Source organism: Schistocerca serialis, chromosome 2 (assembly GCF_023864345.2).
Source record: "Schistocerca serialis cubense isolate TAMUIC-IGC-003099 chromosome 2, iqSchSeri2.2, whole genome shotgun sequence".
Taxonomy (NCBI): domain Eukaryota; kingdom Metazoa; phylum Arthropoda; class Insecta; order Orthoptera; family Acrididae; genus Schistocerca; species Schistocerca serialis.
In genome coordinates, this window is record NC_064639.1 from 129,868,885 (window position 1) to 129,891,307 (window position 22,423).

The 22,423-nt window shown below is 39.3% G+C and overlaps 1 protein-coding gene across 1 annotated transcript in view; it reads left to right on the forward strand.

The window, feature by feature from the left end:
* The window catches only part of LOC126456827 (inactive peptidyl-prolyl cis-trans isomerase FKBP6), a 60,488-nt gene that overhangs the window by 20,058 nt on the left and 18,007 nt on the right, over window positions 1-22,423 (forward strand). Inside the window, exons 4-7 of the mRNA XM_050092629.1 lie at window positions 821-1,004; window positions 7,534-7,731; window positions 13,294-13,405; window positions 16,002-16,097. Coding sequence (XP_049948586.1) covers window positions 821-1,004; window positions 7,534-7,731; window positions 13,294-13,405; window positions 16,002-16,097 — 590 coding nt within the window. The remainder of the gene's footprint in view (window positions 1-820; window positions 1,005-7,533; window positions 7,732-13,293; window positions 13,406-16,001; window positions 16,098-22,423) is intronic.

The following is a 22,423-nucleotide window of genomic DNA, read 5'->3' on the forward strand; positions in this document are numbered from 1 at the left end:
AAGACCTTTGGATCAGACTACTGAGCCACTGAGCTGGACTCCTGGATTTCATTGAACTAGAACAACCTTTGCAGTATTCTTATTTTAAGATTGTCACTCTAACGTGTATTTTATAAAATAGAAAGAAACATTCCACATGGGAAAAATATATTAAAAACAGAGATTCCATGACTTACCAAACGGGAAAGCGCTGGTAGATAGGCACAAACACACACACAAAATTTCGAGCTTTCGCAATCCCCGGTTGCTTCGTCAGGAAAGAGGGAAGGAGAGGGAAAGATGAAAGGATGTGGGTTTTAAGGGAGAGGGTAAGGAGTCATTCCAACCCCGGGAGCGGAAAGACTTACCTTAGGGGGAAAAAAGGACAGGTATACACTCGCACACACACACATATCCATCCAGACATATACAGACACAAGCAGACATATTTAAAGCAGACATATTTGGTCTTTAAATATGTCTGCTTGTGTCTGTGTATGTGTGGATGGATATGTGTGTGTGTGCGCGAGTGTATACCTGTCCTTTTTCCCCCTAAGGTAAGTCTTTCCGCTCCCAGGACTGGAATGACTCCTTACCCTCTCCCTTAAAACCCACGTCCTTTCATCTTTCCCTCTCCTTCCCTCTTTCCTGACGAAGCAACCGGGGGTTGCGAAAGCTCAAAATTTTGTGTGTGTGTTTGTGTGTTTTTTATTGTGCCTATCTACCAGCGCTTTCCCATTTGGTAAGTCATGGAATCTCTGTTTTTAACATGTATTTTAATAATTTTGAGAGTGTGCAGAAAATTTGCAAAATAAATTTTAACCATTTGCTTCTTTTATAGAGGCTGAGCTTCTAATACAAGTTGAGTTACTGCGTATCACAGATCCAAGTTCACTTGAAACAGTTGTTCAGAGTGAAGGAAGTGAAAAACCCACATTTGATCAAATAATAAAGAAAGCTGAAAGCTTGCACATTATGGGAAACGATTTGTACAAAAAAAACACTGTGAGTGCAGCAATATCAAAGTAAGTTTGTAGTATTTGTAAAGCCTGCTTTTTTCTTGAGTAATAAGTTACTTATTATTCTCAAAGAGTTATATATATGGCAATTAATAAAAAATGTAAATGTAACTAATTGACTGACCTAAAATCTTTGAACCAAAAAGGATAAACTGTCTTAAATCAGATGTATGATATGTAAAGCACAGCAAATATTAGCTATGGTTATGTTGGAGGTGATATGTCCTTGCTGGCCTTTGATTTAACTTACTCAGACAGTTATAGCTGAACTTAAAGCTAAACATGGACTTCAAACTACAGTGCAATTTGACACATTTTACGTTATAAAATGATTGCAAAAGGCCAAAGGAATGGTTAAGAGACATGAAAAATCATAGAACAATAATGCAGAACAAAAACCTTTCATATATAAGTAGTTAGTTTAATAATCCATTACTACCTTAGAACTTCATTAAGCTTATTTTGAAAATGACTTCATTGAGGGTTGACAGAGACTAGATTGTGAATAAATTAACCATAACAACAGAACCACTTTGTTTCTCTCCATTAATAAACTGTTGAAAATGAAGGAGTAGATCTCTGTAAACCTTCAACTTCAGATGAGTTACTTTAGCAAATAAATTGAAAAAAAAAATGCTTTATTAATTATAATGAAACATAAACCATTACCATTTTGGGAACCCATATAAACAAAACTGTTTTACAAATTATGCATATGCTTAAATCGAACAATGGAAAATCCAGGATGGAATGTAACAATATAATGAGAAGGAAAGTTGCTACTCACCATATAGAAGAGATGCTGACTCGCAGATAGGCACAACAAAAAAGACTCACACAATTAAATCTTTCAGCCATTAAGTCCTTTGTCAAAACCCACACACACACACACACACACACACACACACACACACACAAATGCATCCCTCACACATGACTGCAGACTCAGGCAACTTAAACCACACATTATGTATATGCTTTGTTTAATTAATTCTATACCGACATAACAAAACAAAATGTAATTATTATTGTTATTATTATTATTATTATTATTATTATTATTATTATTTTGACTTGCCCTCATATAGTAATTTTATACAAAACATCCGACTTAAATGGCACACCTCTAACAGCAAAAAAGTAAAAGTACAAAACTTGTCTGCTATATTGCATGATTCTATGGAATTTTGCAAAGGTAGTATTTGTGTACAGGCAGTGTAAGAAAAATTTCAAATTTTGCAATCTGTGGATTACCTAAATGTCTTAATACAGTTGGAGATAGTGAGTAGGATAAAATCTGCTAGCTTAGCTTTAATTGAGAACTTGAAGTTAATGCCATTACTTTTTGACCACACTTACTTTTATATAAACCTCCACTACAGCTGTTGTCTATGAGCCGGACACGGCACCCTAACAAAGCGATGTGAGTGGAGTGAGCAACAATGATAGAAGTTGGGAGAGTTGTAGTGTGTTTGTATTTTCGATAAAATAGCATAGTCTGTTGTGGCAAGCTTTGATGTGATGCTCAAATAACTGCTAATTGCTTTTATTGCTTTTGCTGTTTGAGCAGATGATTACATAAACATGAAGCATGCTCCACTGTGTGTGTGTGTGTGTGTGTGTGTGTGTGTGTGTGTGTGTGCGTGCGTGTGTGTGTCCGCGCACTCGCACCTCAGGGGTGTCTCTGCATAAAGATATTTTATAAGCATATCTTCTTTTCCTTTTATAGTTTTGATTGTATTAATTTTAAGTCCTCATTAATGTAATCAAAGCGAAGTTATCATTGCATTTATCGTTTGCTGCAAATTAATGACAGTTGTTAGTTAATTTCATTTATATCGCATTCCACATTTCCTGTGTGGCACATATGAACTTGGTAATAGACCTCTGAGTGGTCTTATGTTCTTACCTTTCCTAAGTTTTGAGAGTTGTGTGTCCCTGACTGAATGCTTAATTTCTGGTCAAGATCCCAATAGGTGCAATTTACAAAGTGTTATGTTTATATATAGGAAAATATATAATGGACATTGTGTTGGTGACGTAATTGGTCCTTACGTACCTCACAAAACACATTCAAAAGACAGTATAGAGTTTCATTTTGTGTGGACTGACTAACCCTGGATCCACTGGATTGACTGCTCTCTCTCTCTCTCTCTCTCTCTCTCTCTCTCTCTCCCCCCCCCCCCTCCCCCACCCCTCTCCCTCTCACCCCTCCCTTCTCCCCCCCTTACATTTATGTTATCAAAAGAATCTTATACATGAAAATTAGTCAGAGTTAATGCTAGTCCAAAGAAATCCATTGCCAGTAAGTGGGAGAAAACACCTATGTGACGAAAGCTATGTTAACAGTTAAGTTTAATGTGTAAAATTCATTTTTCTGAATATTTTCTCTGTTGTTCACTTCCCCTGTCCTCTTCAGCCCACTGGATCATCTTCTGGACATTGAGCTCCACATCTCTGATGGCTTCATCCATATATCTGTCCACATCCAGCCCACTAACCATCAACAGCATCTACGTTTTGACAACTGTCATCCCTTCAACACTAAAGAGTTGTCTCCATATAGCCTTGCAAAACGTGCATTTGCAGTGATAAGAATTCCCTTGCCCAGTGTACTGAAGACCCCATTAAGGCCGACACTATCAGACACTATTCCCAGACCTACACTGCACACAAATTTACTGCGCCATATCCTCACACACCCCTACATCTCCCACAACCTCAAAGATCTAGGTACAAAGAGGCCCTGCATCATCATCCTGATTGGAACAACTGAACCATATCCTCCTCCAGGGCTTAGACTATTTAATCATCGTGCCCAGAAATGAAGAACCTCCTACCCATATTCCCTTCCATTCCCTCCTAAAGTGGTGTTTCATTACCTGTCTAGTCTATGCAATATCCTGGTCCACCTCTGTGTCACAGCACTCCCAACCCCTTGCTACGTGGGTCATATACCTAAGGAAGACCCAGATTCTAGACCTGTCTGAGTTACCAATCCAGCACATCCTACTCCAGTCCCATACAGGCTTATCCTATCCTAGCCTATCCCATCCCATCACATGCAGAGCCATCTATGAAAGCAGCCATGTCATATACCAACTGTGCTGCAATTATTGCACAGCATTTTCATGGGCATGTCTACCATCTAACTGTCCTCCCAAATACAGTGAAACCTCTTCATAACGTTCCTCCATATAACATTTTCCTCTATGTTACGCCCATTTTATTCGGTCCCGACTAAAAGCTCATATAAACAATGTTAAATTTTCCTCTTTACTGCGTTTCCTCTATATTCCAATTTCCTCCATGAAACGCTCATAGTTTTGGAACCCTGGTCAATTATTTACCACTTTATAACATTTAAATGACTGGATGTAGATGCATTGTTTTCCGTTCTGTGGATTCACAGTTGACACCAGCTCGGAAAGCCCGCACTCAGAGTGTTTCATACGTCAGCGGCAGAACCCGGTCACGTGATATGTGACGCACATTCTGCTTGCAATCTTTTTGGCGCCATTTCATTTTCTCAGAGAATTTGACACCAAAATGGGGAGTGCTGCATAAAAAGTGCTGCTGTTTGTGCGGCGCATCCACCAAACGTATCCTTTCTGAGAAATGTGAAAGTATTTTACAGGCAATGAATTTAATTATGTACTCGTGGAGGGAAGTCAGTGCTGAAACTATTAAAAACTGTTTCACAAAAGCGGGATTCTGTGAGAATGAGATGGCAGCTCCTGTGAAAGATGTTGCAAGTGATTTGCAAGAGTTTACGGAATTAATAGGCAGTGATTCTGTCACTTTTGAGGACTTTGTGGTTGTGGATGACAATGTGGCAACCACAGTAGTACAAATTATTGAGGAGCTGACTGCAGAGAGAAGCTTGGAGAATAATAGTGTAGTAAAAATGACAGTGACAAGGAAGATGACCCTGTGCCCTCATATACTAAGACAGCTTGAACGCTTTGAAACATTCAGGAGCTATATGATGGCCCATAGACTTGAGGACAGAACAGTAGTTCAATTTGCTCATTTGGAGCAAGAAAAGATTGCCATAGAGTTTAGGAGAAATAGAAAACAAACATGCTTGCTTGAATATTTTAAAAATCATAGGTATGTGATTTTCAGATTGCATAGGTTCCTAGAGTTTTGTGCAAATTTAAGTTCTGTTTCATAATTTAATTATTAAAGTAATTTTTTTGTAACTAATTCTTTTTAATCTGCACCATTTACTGTGTTTTTATGGAATGTGTTCAGTATATCATAAACAAAATTTGGCTCATATTCTATAATTGGGGCAACTGAAGAACGGGATACCACCTGTCAGCTTTGGACAATGATGCCATATCTTAAGAATCTGTTATAACTTTTTACAGTACAAACTGATCCATTTCCTTTCTCCCATCCACCTACCAGGCCCGATGTTTTAATTACAAAAAACTAATCATTTGATATATTGATCATTTGCAATGAATATCATATTGCAGTGTTGTGAAAATTTAAAATGTCATCTATGGCACAATTTGTCAAAGCTGATTAGTGGTATCCCAATCTTCAGTAATGCCCTATAATTATTATTTGGAAGCCTTCCTCTTTATAGTGTTTTCCTCTATACAGTGTTCAGAATTTGTGGTCCCTTGAAAAACATTATATAGAGGTTTCACTGTAAATTGCCACTGCAAAATTGTGGCGAAGATCAAAATTTCCCCACCCCCTTCCACAAGCAACAGCTTTTGTGAGCTACGTAGATGGGAGTTATTCTTGCAACATATCTTTCATTACCATAATCCTTGTGGCTGCCTACCCCAACACCTGACTTCACTCATCCTGCACCCACACCCTCTTCCCCACAGTCTCCCCTTCCTCTGTTCTGTCACCTCCTCACAATCAATTCCTCCTTGTCATTATCAGTGTGCACTGCACGAGCCTAGTGGTGCTGGTGTGTCACATGTTTATATGCCTATCATAAAGTCAGCATCTCTACTACTTGGTGGGTAGTTACCTTTACACCTAAATTATTTGCAAGCTGCTTCATTGTTCATTTCTGGTAACAACATTGTTTGGAGACTGGGAAGTGTTGGTGTAAGATCAAACCAGGTATTTAAACTGCCAAGTATTTATTCATGAGAAATCAACAACTTAAAAACTTCTTGCTTCTGAAGTGTGTGTCCATTCATCCTGTTTTTCATGAGCAGTCCCATTTTTTTCTGCAATGTCCTGCTGTACCGAAAGTTTTCTTTGAGACACTTGAATGTCCCATTTTTTTTTTAATTCTGCTTGGCTAAAGTATTTTACACTAGCAGTTTACTGCTTAAGTATATACACTAAGAAGCACCACTTGTACAACTTGCTCAACAATCTTTGTTTACCTTTAATATTATGCACCATTCGTAGTAACAATTCATGCTAAGTTGTATTTTTGATTGGTTTAGATAGCAAAAATTTCTATTTCCATTGTACTAAGCAGCCTTAAACGTTATACTGGATGTGTGACAATTTTAAATCAAATGGAATTACTATTTCATCATGCCAAAATGCAACTGCAATTTTGACAACAACCAGGATATAAAAAGTAAGTTCCTTTTATCACCGTTAGTGGAGAAATTGTGAAATGTCCGTTTGTTTTGATAGTGAACTATTTGTGGTCAGATGAAAAAAACAATGAAACTTGAAATAGTAAAGATCTTGCCTATTGTTCCATTAAGTTTTGGGTGTGCAGCTGCAAGAAATCTCCTTCTTCTTCTAATTTTTCGGCTGAACGTTATACAGCCGAAATATTAGAAGGAGATTTCTCGCGGCTGTACACCCAAAACTTAATGGAACAGTCTTTGTGCCGCCAAAACCTGAAGATTCACATATTGCCTATTGTTAAAACACCCTTTCATAGGGTTTCATATGCCGACTTTAATGACAAAAGTCACAAGCAAATGCACTTCTTGATAAAATGCATAAAAGTGAAAAGTACGATGACAGTGCAGCAGAATTATTGTATAGCCATTTCAGGTCATGTGAATGATGCAAAGCTAACTTCTATGTCTATCAAAACTTGTCTTGGTAGTACAATTTGTGTTCCTTTTTTCCCCTTAATTGTCTCAGTTTTTTCTAAACTTTTTAAAAAGTCCCAATTTTTAATAAAAATGAAATGGACACCCTTTTCCAAACATATGTTCAAAGAATTATAGGATACCAAAATTAAACTGCTTCTGCTCCGTTCAAGGTATCTGGTTTACTATTTGGAACATCTCTTTAAGACAATGGTGACTTTACTTTTTTTCAAAAATCTTACTTCTGTTCCTGTCACTAAGAAAAATAAGTAGCTCTTTTGTTATCTCGCTCCAAGTCTAACTGAATTGTTAAAAGCCTTTTACTTCTTAGCCACATTGAAAGTGACACACCTGATATTTCTTGAAAACAGATCATATTCACATGTATTGTTTCACTTTCTTTTTGTTTTTGCTGTTCTATGTAATGTTTAAATGATGAATGGAAAATTTTCAAATGGAAATCTCATACAATTGGCATTTATTATGGACAGATATCGAAAGGCATCGTCAATTCTTAACAGCATGAATTTGGCTAATGAAGAAGAACAAAAGAAACAGCAGAAGCTACTTTGCAAATTGCATATAAATTCAGCAATATGTTACAACAGGATCAATAACTATAGAATGGCATGTGTTACTTGCCGACTGGCTCTTGATATTCAGCCAAGGAATGCCAAAGCACTTTTCAAGTAAGTATATAATTACATTATAGTAGTAAAGTAGATACAGTGATATGATCTGTCCCAGTGAATATAATTCCCATTAATAGCTCAAGGCCACTTGTAATATAATGAATGGGTGAGACAATCTCTCTCTCTTTTATAAAGATTCAGCTAATGTAGGACCTATATTAATTTTATAACATTGTTTTCATAAACAGTTAATGCAGTAACTACATAAATTATTTTTCCACTTAAAACACTGCATCATATACTTGACAAAAATATTTTAAAACTAAGCAGATATATGTTATGGAACTTAACTAAAGAGAAACTCACTGCATTAAATTTAATTCATACTCAGTGAGGTTGTGGGGTGATTACCGAATGAAGTGGCACAATGGTTAAGATTCTGGATTTACATTTGGAAGGATGGTGACTAAAATTGCTGACCAGACATCTAAATTTCCTGTAATTGTCTTTACACTTTCAATCCCAGACCGTTTGAAGCTTTCATGTTACAGGCTTCCAGAAATTTTTGGCACCTCTTTAAGTGCTACCATTTCATTCTTATAACCTTAATGTACAAATATGGATACATTTTTTTGAGGTAGAAAGTTTCTTCTTTACATTTACTGCAGATTTAGCACATCAAATTTATTTAAATATCAATACATGTTTAGTGACAAAAAAATTCTGTATAGATTTTTTTTAATTACATGTGTGGTACAACTGGAAACATTCTGGCATGCAGAGTGGAACTTTACAGTCAAGGCACCACCATATTGTTTCTTTTCTTGAAGATGTTTTCACTGAACAGTTTTGTTTCTTCTGACCAGACTTTGCACATTCTTGTGGGTTCACCTCGTTTTCTGTGGAAGAAATTCTGTCAGAAAAATGCATTCCTAGAAATCTGTTACTACACCTGTTTTGGGGAGTAGCAGTACATTAATGTATGTCCCCTTTCTTTGCAAACTCATCACACAATTGAAGTAGAAAAATTTGTGTAATGGTAGCCCTCGTTTCCAATTATTATTTCTTGTTGCTTTGCTACCATCATAAAAAAGTGGCAAAATAGGTTCGTTTACCATTTCATTTAGCTTCTCGTGAAAGGGTTGTACGATGTCAGTTGATCATTCTTGTTAATACCTGTTTTCTTGAGATTATAGTCTAGAATGGCATTAGGTTGTATCTTCTTTGTCATGTCTGTTTTGGTATGAATCTCTACTTATTTTTTTGTTCTCTTGTGAAGATTTGACAAGCATAGAATATTTCTTGTGTTGCTCTATTTCAGATACAACAAATGTTCATTCCTCATAAGTATACAGTCACCTTTCTTTAGCTTTTTGTAGACAACACTTTATTTCAGAAACACTCTATGGTTAGGCATGCATGTTCCCACAGCATTGGTCTTGTTTCCCACAGAAAATCAAAAACAGCTTGTGAACTGTAATATATGTTCATGTAAATGGTATATTCCTTGTTTAGGTAGACAGACAAGTCTCTGAAAAAACGGCAGTAGTGAATTGTCTTCCCTCCCTTGGCCTGTGTAAACTTCATTGCATAAAACATGTAATATCTTTGAACCACAAAAGTTAAACAGCGTGATTCCATATTTTATCATGTTTATTTTTTATAGAAATACAGAAAACAATACTTCCGCTGAGTCCACACATGCACCCTCATCAATGGTAAGATTTTCTTTGGGTGAAAACACTGCAGGAAACTCTGAAAGTAAGTAATTTACGAAAGGTCTGATGTTATGCGTGGAATCATGATGATGATTGTTTCTTGGCATGTATGAGGCATTGTCATTTACATGCAGGCAGGAGAAAATAGCAAAGAACGTATTGCTAGCTAGAACTGAACCTGGAAATGGTATGGAGACAAAGTTATTTTTAGGCCAGTAATCACGCAGTCTGTTTTTCTTTGCTAGCCACATATGGTTTATAACAGAAAACAATAATACATTTTGTGAAGCTTTAACCCAGCCTGTGTGTGCCACATGCTTGTGGGTTTCATGCTGTTGGATCGTCTCATTTTATTTGCAATGGATTTCATATACTTTTACAGTTTCTGCTTTGATGTGCCTGATCATTGAATCAGGGGGAAAAATTGGATAAAATATCGAAAGGATTGCTGCCGTCACCCCCTTCTGCCACTCATCTATTTTCTTCTTTGAATTCGGGCATTGACGGTTGATCCCCTAATGTGGTATGTTCTAATTCCACATCAGAAAATTTTTCAATGCTAGAACATCACCTCTTGCATTGTGACTCTAAAGACGGACAAAATTATTTAATGCACTGTCGGTAGCAGAATTTCATCTGAAAACGTAATGGAAATATAACTTTACATAGCAGATTTTTCAAGTGAAATATTGTAAAACAATGAAGCAGTAATATTGAAGTATTGTAGTTTTCGTACCTCAGTCTGATTTGAAAACAAAATTAATGTATTTGGTTACAAAAAAACATTCACTTCAGAACCAGACCATTCAAACGGTTCACTCTAAAGGTTCTCGATCTCAGTATTCGTCAAAAAGTTAGGCATATTTATTGGAATACACCCACAGTGGTCTTGAACAAGTGAGGGTTAACCTTAAGGATGCTGAAATGATTTTACATCTACATCTACATATATACTCCGCTAGCCATCAAGCGGTGTGTGGCGGAGGGCACAATTCACTCCAAAGTCATATTTCCCCCCCTCTGTTCCACTCGCAGATCGCGCAAGGGAAAAATGACTGTCTGAACACCTCAGTACGAGCTCTAATTTCCCTTATCTTTGTATGGTGATCATTGCGCAATTTGAAAGTTGGTAGTAATAATATACGCTCTACATCCTCGGTGAAGATCGGATTTCAGAATTTAGTGAGCAGCCCCTTCCGTTTAGGGCGCCGTCTATCTGCAAGTGTGTCCCACTTCAAATTTTCTATGAGATTTGTAACGCTCTCGCGATGGCTAAATGTACCAGTCACGAATCTTGCTGCTCTTCTTTGAACTTTCTCAATCTCTTGAACCAGACCCAACTGGTAAGGGTCCCATACAGACGAACAATACTCTAAGACTGAACAAACTAATGTATTGTAAGCTATTTCCTTTGTTGAAGGACTGCATCCCTTCAGGATTCTACCAATAAACCGCAATCTAGAATTTGCCTTACCTGTTACTTGCGTAATCTGATCATTCCATTAAAGATAATTTCGAATAGTGACACCCAGATACTTGACGGATGTTACTGCTTCCAAAGACTGGGCATTTATTTTGTACTCGTACATTAATGGGGATTTTCGCCTTGTTTTACGCAGTAGGTTACACTTACTAATATTGAGAGATAACTGCCAGTCATTACACCTCGCATTTATTTTGTGCAAATCCTCATTGATTTGTTCACAACTTCCATGTGATACTACTTTGCTGTAGAGTACAGCATCATCGGCAACCAGATCGTTTATGTAAATCGTAGAAAGTAGCAGACCTGTTACGCTGCCCTGGGGCGCACCTGAAGTTACGCTTGTTTCTATTGAAGTCACTCTGTTCAGGACGACATACTGCTCCCTGTCTGTTAGAAAACTTTCTATCCAATTGCATATATCATCGGATAGATCGTAAGTGCGCACTTTTTGGAGCAAATGACAGTGCGGAACTGAGTCGAATGCCTTTCAAAAGTCAAGAAATATGGCAGCATCCTGGGAACCGGTATCTAGAGCCTGTTGTATATCTTGCACAAAGAGGGCCAGCTGTGTCTCGCATGACCACTATTTCCTAAAACTGTGCTGGTTTCTGCAAATGAGCATCTCAGAGTCTAGAAAGGGCATTATGTCTGAACACAAAATATGTTCCGTGATTCCACAACAAGTTGATGTCAGTGAAATTGGCTGGTAATTATGTGCATCCGCTTTTCTACCCTTTTCATAGTTTGCTATGACCTTGGCCTTCTTCCAGTCTGTGGAACTTTCCGCTGTTCCAATGATCTCTGATAGATGATGGATAAGAATGGTTTTAGAAACATCCACATGATAGCAGCACCATGCAGAGGCCATTTCACAGTGATCGGGCCCACATAGAAGCCTTGAGCACAGTGAAAACAGCATGAATGTATCTAGAATGAAATTTTCACTCTACAGCGGAGTGTGCGCTGATATGAAACTTTCTGGCAGATTAAAACTGTGTGCCAGACCGAGACTCGAACTCGAGACCTTTGCCTTTCGCTGGGAAGTGCTCTACCAACTGAACTGCCCAAGCATGACTCACGCCCCGTCCTCACAGCTTTAATTCCGCCAGTACCTCGTCTCCTACCTTCCAAACTCGAGTCTCGGTCTGGCACACAGTTTTAATCTGCCAGGAAGTTTCATATCAGCGCACACTCCGCTGGAGAATGAAAATTTCATTCTAGAAACATCCCCCAGGCTGTGGCTAAGCCATGTCTCCGCAATATCCTTTCTTCCAGGAGTGCTAGTTCTGCAAGGTTCGCAGGAGAGCTTCTGTGAAGTTTGGAAGGTAGGAGATGAGGTACTGGCGGAACTAAAGCTGTGAGGATGGGGCGTGAGTCATGCTTCGGTAGCTCAGTTGGTAGAGCACTTGCCCGCGAAAGGCAAAGGTCCCGAGTTCGAGTCTCGGTCCGGCACACAGTTTTAATCTACCAGGAAGTAACAGGAATGTAGCTTGGGTATTGGACACTGCCAACATGCCCCCACCATATGAGCTGTGCTTGTGTTGGGACCCAAAGTGTTAAGGCAAATGTCAGGATTGTTCCTTTGAACAGGACATATCAAATTTACTTCCTCTATCTGATCTTATGGTTTGCCTCTTTATCCTGTGCAGTGGTTCGGATGTGCTGTTTTCTCTCTCTCTTTCTCTCTCTCTCTCTCTCTCTCTCTCTCTCTCTCTCTCTCTCTCTCTCTCTTTCCCTCTCCCTCTCCCTCTCCCCCCCCCTCTCCCTCCCCCCCCTCTCCCACCCCCTCCCCCCTCTCTTTCCTCTGGATGAGAAAAGTTCAAATTCGATTACCCTGATTAATGCTCATCATTTTCTTCCTAAACCATTTATAGCAAATGTCAAGTTATTTTTTTTTGGCAAGGTCGCAACATATTTCCTTTGCCATCCTTGCCCAATTGAGATACTGCTTCATTACTGATGACTTTCACAACTAAACTTCTGCTGGTATTGAAATCATCCTTCAAGAAGCTTGCAGTCTCTCTTCAAATGATTTCTCCGAATGCGTACTTCTTTATTTGAATGTTCATATACATCTTTGGCAACTGTAGATTTTCAAGAAGTGTAACCTTTTTGGTAATTATGTATGTACCAGATGTGTATTTTCATATTTGCTGTAGAGTATTACAATTATTGAGACATACAAGAGTTTTGTTGCACCATTAATGTTGGGCAATTTTATTTTTTTCACTATTTTGAAGCAATAGATTTAAGAATGTATTTTTGTGGTTTTAAGAGACTTAGTGGCTTTGACAGAAACTTGGGAATCACTGCTGCAGATAACATTACCTGAATTTGCCACAGAACATATATTCAGCAGTTTATACACAAAGCATTGAACAGTTTTCATTAATCATTGATAATGTTACATTACAGCTATGGGCGAGCATTGATAGGCTTAGGAGATTACAACCAAGCAAAATCTTTCTTGACGAGAGCACAGAGGGAAGAAAGAAATAACAGAGAAATCAATGAAGAACTGGAAAAGGTTTGTATTACTTTAAATTATTTTGTGCCCATAGTACTTATAGAGTAGTACTTCATTGAAACATTAAAGCAGCTGAAGAGAACACCATTTCCTTTGATGAATCAATAAATGTTGTCTACAGAAACAAATAATGAGAAAAGGAGGTGCTAAACAGAGGAAAGTATAGTATAGGATCAGTGTAGAAAAATGATTATAGTTTAATAAGATACAGTTCCTATAAATAGAATTCAGCAGGAGAAAACTCGTACTTCTGTAGATGAAATCTCACATAGACAGGTCTTACATTCCTCCAACCAACAATGCATAATTTTATGGTACAATCTTCTTTGTTTTATATTGCTATCCTGATTTTGACCTACACCCAATATCAAGTACAGCACTGAAAAAAATATTTGTAACAAGTGCATATAAAATGAAAAGGACCAAAATTTAACATCATTATGCCGTTCTAATGCCAGATTAAAAATCATTGAATTAATACTAATTGCATGTTGGGAATAACCAGACTTTGTTAAGTGAAGTCTTCATCTAGATCTATTAAACTGGATGTTGCAGACTGTTAGCAAACATCTTTTCCAACCATAGAACAATTGAACCACAGAATAAACATTAATGCAGTCTTTACATTTGCAGTGAACGTGGCCTGAATATATACTATCAAAGTTACTGGTTGACTGGTGGTCAAGGATGTATGGTACACTTTTCAGAATGATGTCGTATTTTTGTGCTTATTCACAGATAACACACATCCTCCAAAGATGTATTCACAGATAACATTTCTTCCAAAGATGTATGAATGCATTTTAGTTCTATGTATTAAATGTTCTTTGCATAATCATGGAATATGTAACATAGACTTACAACCTACGCTAATTTGTCTTTGACCACCAGTCAACCAGTAACTTTTATAGTATATTTCGTAGCACATGTGACGACTGTATCCCTCCAGAGGTGACCCTTCATATAGCAGTCCGATGAAAGCAAGACCTCAAGGATTCCTTGTTCTTAATTCTTGCTGATGATAGAACAGCAGATGAACAGGTTTTATGCGTTGTCTGGGAGAGTGAGTTCTGTTCCCACCTTTAACACTGACCACAACGGATTGGGGTGCGACTATTGTAGGAGGGACTCCTCCTGCCACATACAGAACCTTGGGGCACTCAGCTACACCACTCACCTACTGACTTGATTGTTTCACTTGCCTTATTTTATTATTGTCAGATCCACTGTTGTTTGTTACAATTTTGGCCTGTTCACTTTTACTAGTATGGACATCCTCTCTACCCACCTAGTAGTAATTCCATTACCCATTACTGTCTTATTCCTGCGTGTGGGAGATGTGCCCTTCTCTACAGATGAGCCTCAGGGGCCTCATCATCTGCTCTCTAAACTGATACATATAATAATTTTGTCACTCATTCAGTCATTTCCCATCTTTGGCATGAATATTGCTTTTAGTGTCTCAGTTTCACCACACTTACATAATATCACAATTTGACTAAATTTGTAGCTGATGTCCTTAACTCGAGATGGGCTATCTCATGAATGAGGGACTGATGGCCCCACTTTTTAGTCCCTTAACACCCCCCTCCCATGGATACCATCTCTCAAAACAAAAATTCTTTGTGTCTTGGTTGCTTTGCGTGTCAGCATCGATACTCTCAGTTATAGCATTTGAAGAGTCATTGTTAATTATGAAGCTACCTTGTCAGTAGAAGTAATACAGCTTAACAAATGATTGCAGGATCTCAAAATTCGACTATTTTACTGTCTGAGCTTGTTCGTAAATTCACATTTCATCATGTTGTATTGCTTTTAATTATCAATAATCTTTCAAATACTGAATTCCATTATTAAGAAAAATACACAAGAGACATTTAGCAAATTTGACAACAAGCTCTTAAATGCTAAGTTGTACAAAAACTATAAAAGTCCAAGCCTTAAGTAAAGTTAGTCAGTGGATCATTGTGGTTTGCCCAAACACTTGTGGATGATTATGATCTGGAAACGATGGCAGAATAGGTGCTGAAATATTAAATTGTGTCTTCCTAAACTGGTTCACCAACAAAAATCACAAAATGAATGCGGAATGGAAAAATAATTGAAGACAGTTGATAAAGAAAAGGAGTATCAGATTGATTCTTTTCGAAAGAACAGGCTTTTTTTTTTCTTTAACAGCAGCTTATTCCATATTGCGAAAAACAATGGAAAAAAACATGGTAAAAAATCAAATAAGAAGGTAGGCAGCAATGCATTCACTATCTTACTTGTGGCTAATTGTATCTCAGGCAGAGATCAATCGCTGAATTATTCATTTATATTTTATTTAAAAAAAAATGATGAATGTAATTCCTCCCCACAGTGGAATGCAGAATGCACATGGCATGTTACATTGTAATAAAATTGTCACAAATTTCACCATTTTCTTCCTCCTTTCTTTTATTCCTTTATTACATAAAATAATAGCTTCTATGTCACGAATTACAAGAACATCATTTGGTATGGTGGAAAATGTGAACTATAAGTAATAATATCAGTAATAAATGTATAATATAGTATCATTAATGATTATCTTAAGGCTTATACTTTTGTATAGCTGGACAAGAAGATGAGGGCTTACAAGAATGATATGTCTGCCATATCCAAGAGGATGTTTAGCATGGAGCTGTCACAAAAGGATAATAAACCTGAGGTAAGCCATTTAATTTCTGTTAATTATTAAAGTCCTGTAAATGATCTGTTCTTCCTTTCACCATCTTCACAGTTTTTTACTTTTTGCTGTAGTAGCACGAAATAGCTTTTTCAAAAACTCAGATACTTGTGTGTGTTCACAATTACATTTCTCAACAAAGTCATCAGTAGTCCCAGCTGTAGTGAGAATTAATTTAGTCTTGTAACTATGTGCAACCAGGATCCATGTAAAAGTATTTCACATTGTTACCTTGCAGAGTGAAGATGGAAAATGGTCATGTAAAATGTGTTGAAGGATAGGCATGACAGCTTTCCATTCAAGTCATTAAATTTATGTATGATAAGCAATAGAAAGAAGCATTGGTGCCAGTGGTTAAGGCGACTGTACCAGGATGGGGATTTTTCGGGAATATCTAGAATTACATTTTACCTGGAAAAATAAGGGAAATGTGAGGGAATTTCATAAAATCTCAGAGAAATCTGCATTTTTAACCTAGCGTTGTAATTTAATTTTATTGAGCTTTTATTATAAATTGCAAGTTTTAAAATATTTAATATTTCAAATTGTGTTAATTATATGAATATTACACCATATAAATTATTGATGTTTAAAAACTGTTATTTAACTGCTGCTTATCAGGGAAGGTCTAAAGTTGTTCCTGTAATGTGAGGTTTGAGTTATCAATCTGAGTGTCCTTCCAAGGTAAATTAGGACAAACACAGTGCTGAGGAGAGTAGAAATCAAGTATTTATTTCAAACAAGTAGTAACAAAGTTCTCACAGTAAATAGTCCTTTGAAAGTATTGATAATTTGCTATTGGGCAACAATTCCTATAATAACTTGAACAATGTAAAGAACTACAAACTCGGACTTGCACTCTTGGTAATTGTGAATAAAGCTAACTGTTAAAAGTGAAAATGGGGTCTCAAAAAATCATCCGTAATATTAATTGTGTGTCTCAAAATCATATGTACACAGTCTTCATAATCTGGTGCCAATAGTGACCAACTTATTATTTGTGGAATGTAACAATATTATGAAAAGGATAGTTGCTACTCATTATACAGTGGAGATGCTGATTTGTAGATAGGCACAACAACAAAACTGTCAGAAAATGAGCTTTTGGCCTTCATTGGAGATAGAACACGCACACACACACACACACACACACACACAAAACTGCAGTCTCTGGATGCTGAAGTCACACTGAGAGCAGCTGCACATGATGGGAGATGCAACCATGTGGTGGGGTTGAGGAGGAGGCTGAGGCAAGGAGTGGGAAGGAGAGCGGGGTAGGGATGGGGGATAGTAAAGTGCTGCTTGGAGCAGCATACAGGGACAAGGTGGAGAGAGGGTAGGGCAGCTAGGTGCAATCAGGAGGTTAGACTGAGGGGGTTAGTGTGGGAGGATAGAAGTAAAAAGACTGTGGGTGCATTGGTGGAGTGAGGACTGTGTAGTGCTCGAATGGGAACATGGAAGGTGCTAGAGGGTAAGGACAAAGGATAACAAAGGTTGAGGTCAGGAGTATATTGCAGGGAGAGTTCCCCCAGTTCAATGCAGAAAAGCTGGCATTGGTGGGAAGGATCCATATGGCACAGTCTATGAAGCAGTCATTGAAATGAAGAATGTTGTGTTGGGCGGTGTGCTCAAGATGGGTGGTCTAGCTTTTTCTTGCCCAGTTTGTTGGTGGCCATTAATGCGGACAGACAGCTTGTAAGTTGTCATGGCAATGTAGAATGCAGCACAATGGCTGCAGTTGTCGAAGATCATGCGACTCATTTCACAGATAGCGCTGCCTTTGATGGGATCGGTGATTCTCGTGCCCGGGCTGGAGTAGGTTTTTGTGGGAGGATATATGTGACAGGTCTTGCATCTATGTCTATTACAGGGATATGAGCCATGAGGCGAAGGGTTGGGAGCAGGAGTGGTGCAGGAATTAATGAGGATATTGTGTAGGTTTGGTGGGCAGTGGAATACTGCTGTGGGAGGGGTGGGAAGGATAGAGTGGGTAGGATGTTCCTCATTTCAGGGCATGACGAGAGCTAGTCTAAACCCTGGCAGAGAATTTGATTCAGTTGTTCCAGTGCTGGGTGGTATTAAGCCATGAGCGGAATGTGGCTGGATGGTGGGACTTTGGGAGGTGGTGGGCGACTGGAGAGATAGGGCCAATGTGTTTTTGTACAAGGTTGGGAGGGTAATTATGATCGGTTAAGGCCTCAGTGAGACCCTTGGTGTATTTCAAGAAGGACCAGTTGTCACTACAGATGCGACGGCCATGAGTGGCTAGGCTGCACATGTGGGAACTTTCCGTGTAATATATTCTACGTTCCTGTAACCCTCCTGGCCTCAGCCTTCATTAGCTTTTGTCCTTACCCTTTAACCCCTTCCCTGTTCCCATTCCAGCGCTACACAGTCCTCATTCCATCAACGCACCCACAGTCTTTACTTCTCTCCTTTCCTGCTAACCCCCACCCTCAATCTAACCCCCTGACTGCACCTAGCTGTCCTACCCTTTCTTCACCTCATCCCTGTCCCCCAGGGGGCTCGCTGCTCTTTGCTGGGTTCATGCTTGGCTACCACGGGTCCCCAGCCTTTGCAGCATCTTTTCCCTTCCATGCTGCACTTCTGTCCTCTTGCTATTCTTTTCCCCACCTCTTGGGGAACATGTCTGAAGTCTTTTTGGGAATGTGTTCTGCATTTTCAGTAGATGACGTAAGAACGGTCTCAACACTGTTTTTTGTTCCTTTTTTCCTTTCTCTGTTCACCTTCTCCTATTCTTACTCCACTTCAGTGTTTGAGGCTCTTCTTTTTCTTCTTCCTCTCTATGTGCTCCTGAAGGCCGGCCCACATGTCTGACGCATAACAGGTAACTGGGTAACGCATAATTCCCAACCACGGGTCTCCCAGGCACGGGTCAGCAAGTAGAGTTCACATGTACCTTGTGGTACAGGCCACATCCAAGAAGGGGTGATTGTATGAGCTGCTATCTTCTCAAATTGCCAATTGGTCCCTTTGTCAGGTGATCAGAGGGCATGACATGAGGTGCCAACAATCACTTAAGGCGGTTGGGTGAGCCCCGATGTGGGAGGGGGGGGGGGGGGGGGGGAGTTGGAAGGAGCGCACTATCGGAGATGCTGCAGTCATGGGGGTTTTCTTGCAAAGAACCAATCATCATCTTTGCAGCCCACATGTACCAAATATAAACGGAATGAAGCTCCCAATTCAAAGACCCTCCCAGCTGCACCATGGTTCCCTGTGGTTTCACATACTGAAGATGGTCAGCCCTTTGCAGTGGTAAATCCGTTTCTTATTCAGGAAGATGTTGATGCAATTGCCAGCCATGTAAAGTCCTGCTCTCATTTACACAAAGGGACTTTGCTTTTGGAGACTACTTCTGACTCTCAAGCAAAACAACTGATTGCCGCTTTGCTTCTCCACCACTATCCTGTTAATGTCAAGGACCATAGAACTCTTGAATCCTTCCCATGGTATTATTTACACTAGGCTACTCGATGGTTTGACCAAGGCAGAAATCCAAATGTATCTGTCTGATCAGGGTGTCATTGCAGTCCATCGGGTGATGAAAAAGGTAGATGCATCCTTAATGCCCAACACACTCTTTTTTTCTCATTTTTGGTCGAGTAATATTCCCAACCAAGACCAAAGCAGGTTACGAAGTTATCACGGTACATTCCGAACCCGATAAGCTGTTAACAGTGTCATCGTTTCAACCCCACTCAAGTGTCTTGTCGTACCCCAGCCAAATGTATAACCTCTTGTAGGGATGCACATGAGGGAGATTGTCTGCCTCCTCCTCCTCCTCCTCCTCCTCCTCACTGTATCAACTGCAATGGCGACTGTGCCGCCTTCTCTCGAGATTGTCCTGTGTTTGTCTATGAGCGGGCTTACCGTGTTGCTCGCAAGTTATTGGCCAGTCGCAAACCCTATGTTCTACCATCTGGCACTTACAGTATCGTTCTTGCTACATCTTGCTCCATGAAGGACATGGCCATGCTGACATCCGAGCTCAAATTCAGCACTTTGGTTGGGATATTGCCCAGCATCATGGCTGTCTCCTCGTCCAGCTGTGCAAGAAGCCACCAAACATTCACCTGCCGGGGTGAAGTCACCTGCTCCACAGCCAGTAGGCTGGAAAGGACAGGAGGAATACTCTCACGAAGATTTTCTATGTCCCTCCAGCCAACAAAATATCTGAGTCTTCTGCCAACCGGAAAGGCTCCAAGAAGTCAAACAAAGGCAAACGGTTTTCTCCTTCAATGACTCGGAGGTCCTCTTTGACAGTATCCTCACCCAGCCAACCACTGTGTCGCCAGTGCACACCGCCAATTGTTTTTCTGCACGGACTCTGCAGATCAACAGAGGGTGAATGCCAACGTCTCTGTAGATCTCATGGAGCAGGATCCTCCAGCCTCTGTGCCCTGTACAAGTGAGGCTAGCACTCAGCAGCTGCCGAGATGACACCCCTTCATTTTTTCCCTCCAATCCTCTCCTCGTTATGACTCTCCTTCAATGAAACGTTTGTGGCCTTTGATCAAACAGAGGATTTACGGCTGCTTTTAGAATTGCAGTGTCCGCTTGTTCTCTGCCTCAATGAAACAAAATTGCATCCTCATGACCGTTTTGAGGTCTCGTATTTCTTCCTGGTTTGTTTTGACCTTCCCCCCAAGGTTGGCATTCCATCTCATGGGAGAGTCATGCTGCTCATCCGGTATGATGCTCATACTAACCCCATCTCCCTGACTACCCGCCTTCAAACTGTTGCAGTTCACCTTTTCCTTCCTCACTTGACCTTTTCCCTTTGTACCGCTTACATCTGTCCATCCTTCGATGTCAGCAGGCCAGAGTTCCTCCAGCTTATTGGGCATCTACCTCACTCCTTTCTGCTACTCAGTGACTTAAATGTGCAATCATGCCCTGTGTAGTTCTCCCAGAACCTTTCCGAGAGGTGCCCTCTTGACTCCTTCTCAATCAGCTTAACCTCCTCTGCCTTAAGGGGACACATCCCTTAATGGTCTGCATTTTTAACATCATCTTCACCCTCATAGTGCAACTGATTTATAAATGAGAGAGAGCTCAAAATTCATATACACAATTATGGTCATTAGTCAAAGCATTTCCCAAAAAAAATCATTGAGTTATTTATATAATTTGTTACTGACAACAATATTTATAATAGTATAAAAAATGGAACACTATTTCACTGTGGTACCAATTTCTTTGGAACCACTGACTGCACAGCTTGGAAAAAGTGCCAGAGTACAAACAACATTCACATAAGTGTTTTATGACTCCAATTTCCTTCCCTCATGCTGATCTGTGATAAAGACAAGTAATTTATTTTACTACAACAAAAATATTTTAAAATGTAGCTCAAATATCATCGACATTATCATCATGTTATAAATTTTTCAGGAAATAGTAGGCAAGGGAGGTAGAGGAGGTCATTCTAAATATCTGTACCAATTTTTGTCAGTTTAACTTCAGTCATTTAGGATAAAAGTGTACCTGAATGATGAAAATTCAAGTTATTGGTAAATCGCAAATATTTACAGATTTATTAACTTACCACTATGCCCATTTAGAACATGCCAGTGCATATTCCAGTTGTCGTCCTGTTTCCTTATCCTCCATACTCTTTCTCTTCATTCTTTTCTTTATCCTTGACTCCTTGGTAGCAGCTTCTGCAGCTGTCTCTGATTCGGTTACCTGCCGCTTATCAATAGCAGTTAGAGCTGCAGCCATATTCCTTTGTGTCTGGATGTTCAGTTTCTTCATAACATCAATCCTTGAAATTGCACCTTCATTGAATGTTGTTATTGCATCCATTACACCAATCTTCAGCACTGTCAGACCAACAAATACAGTTTTGGGTATTCTCTCCTGTATACAGCTGCTGAAGCTTTCATCTGCATTCTGAGAGAGACTATGCATAAATCTCCTAAGTAGATTTTTATTTGCCGAATCCCTATATATAGGTCTAATTGTCTCTATTACAGCAAGTGGTAACGAATGCTTGTGGGTATATCGTATGCCTGTTACATTGCTCAACCAGTACTGGCACCACAAATTTTCCACTTTTGGACACAAACCATGCTGTGGGGTTTCATCTGTTGACACTCTGTGTAACCATGCTGCCCAAAGAGCTTGCCTCATGTTCTCCAAATCTCCTACATTTCTCCTCATTGCTAGCCCATAATATTGAGTCAAAGAATCAATTTCACTTTTTGTAAGACAACCTGGACCACCTATGTGTTTTCTGCCTGACAGTTTTTCTCCACTGAAGTCCTTAAATTCTCTTTTGTACA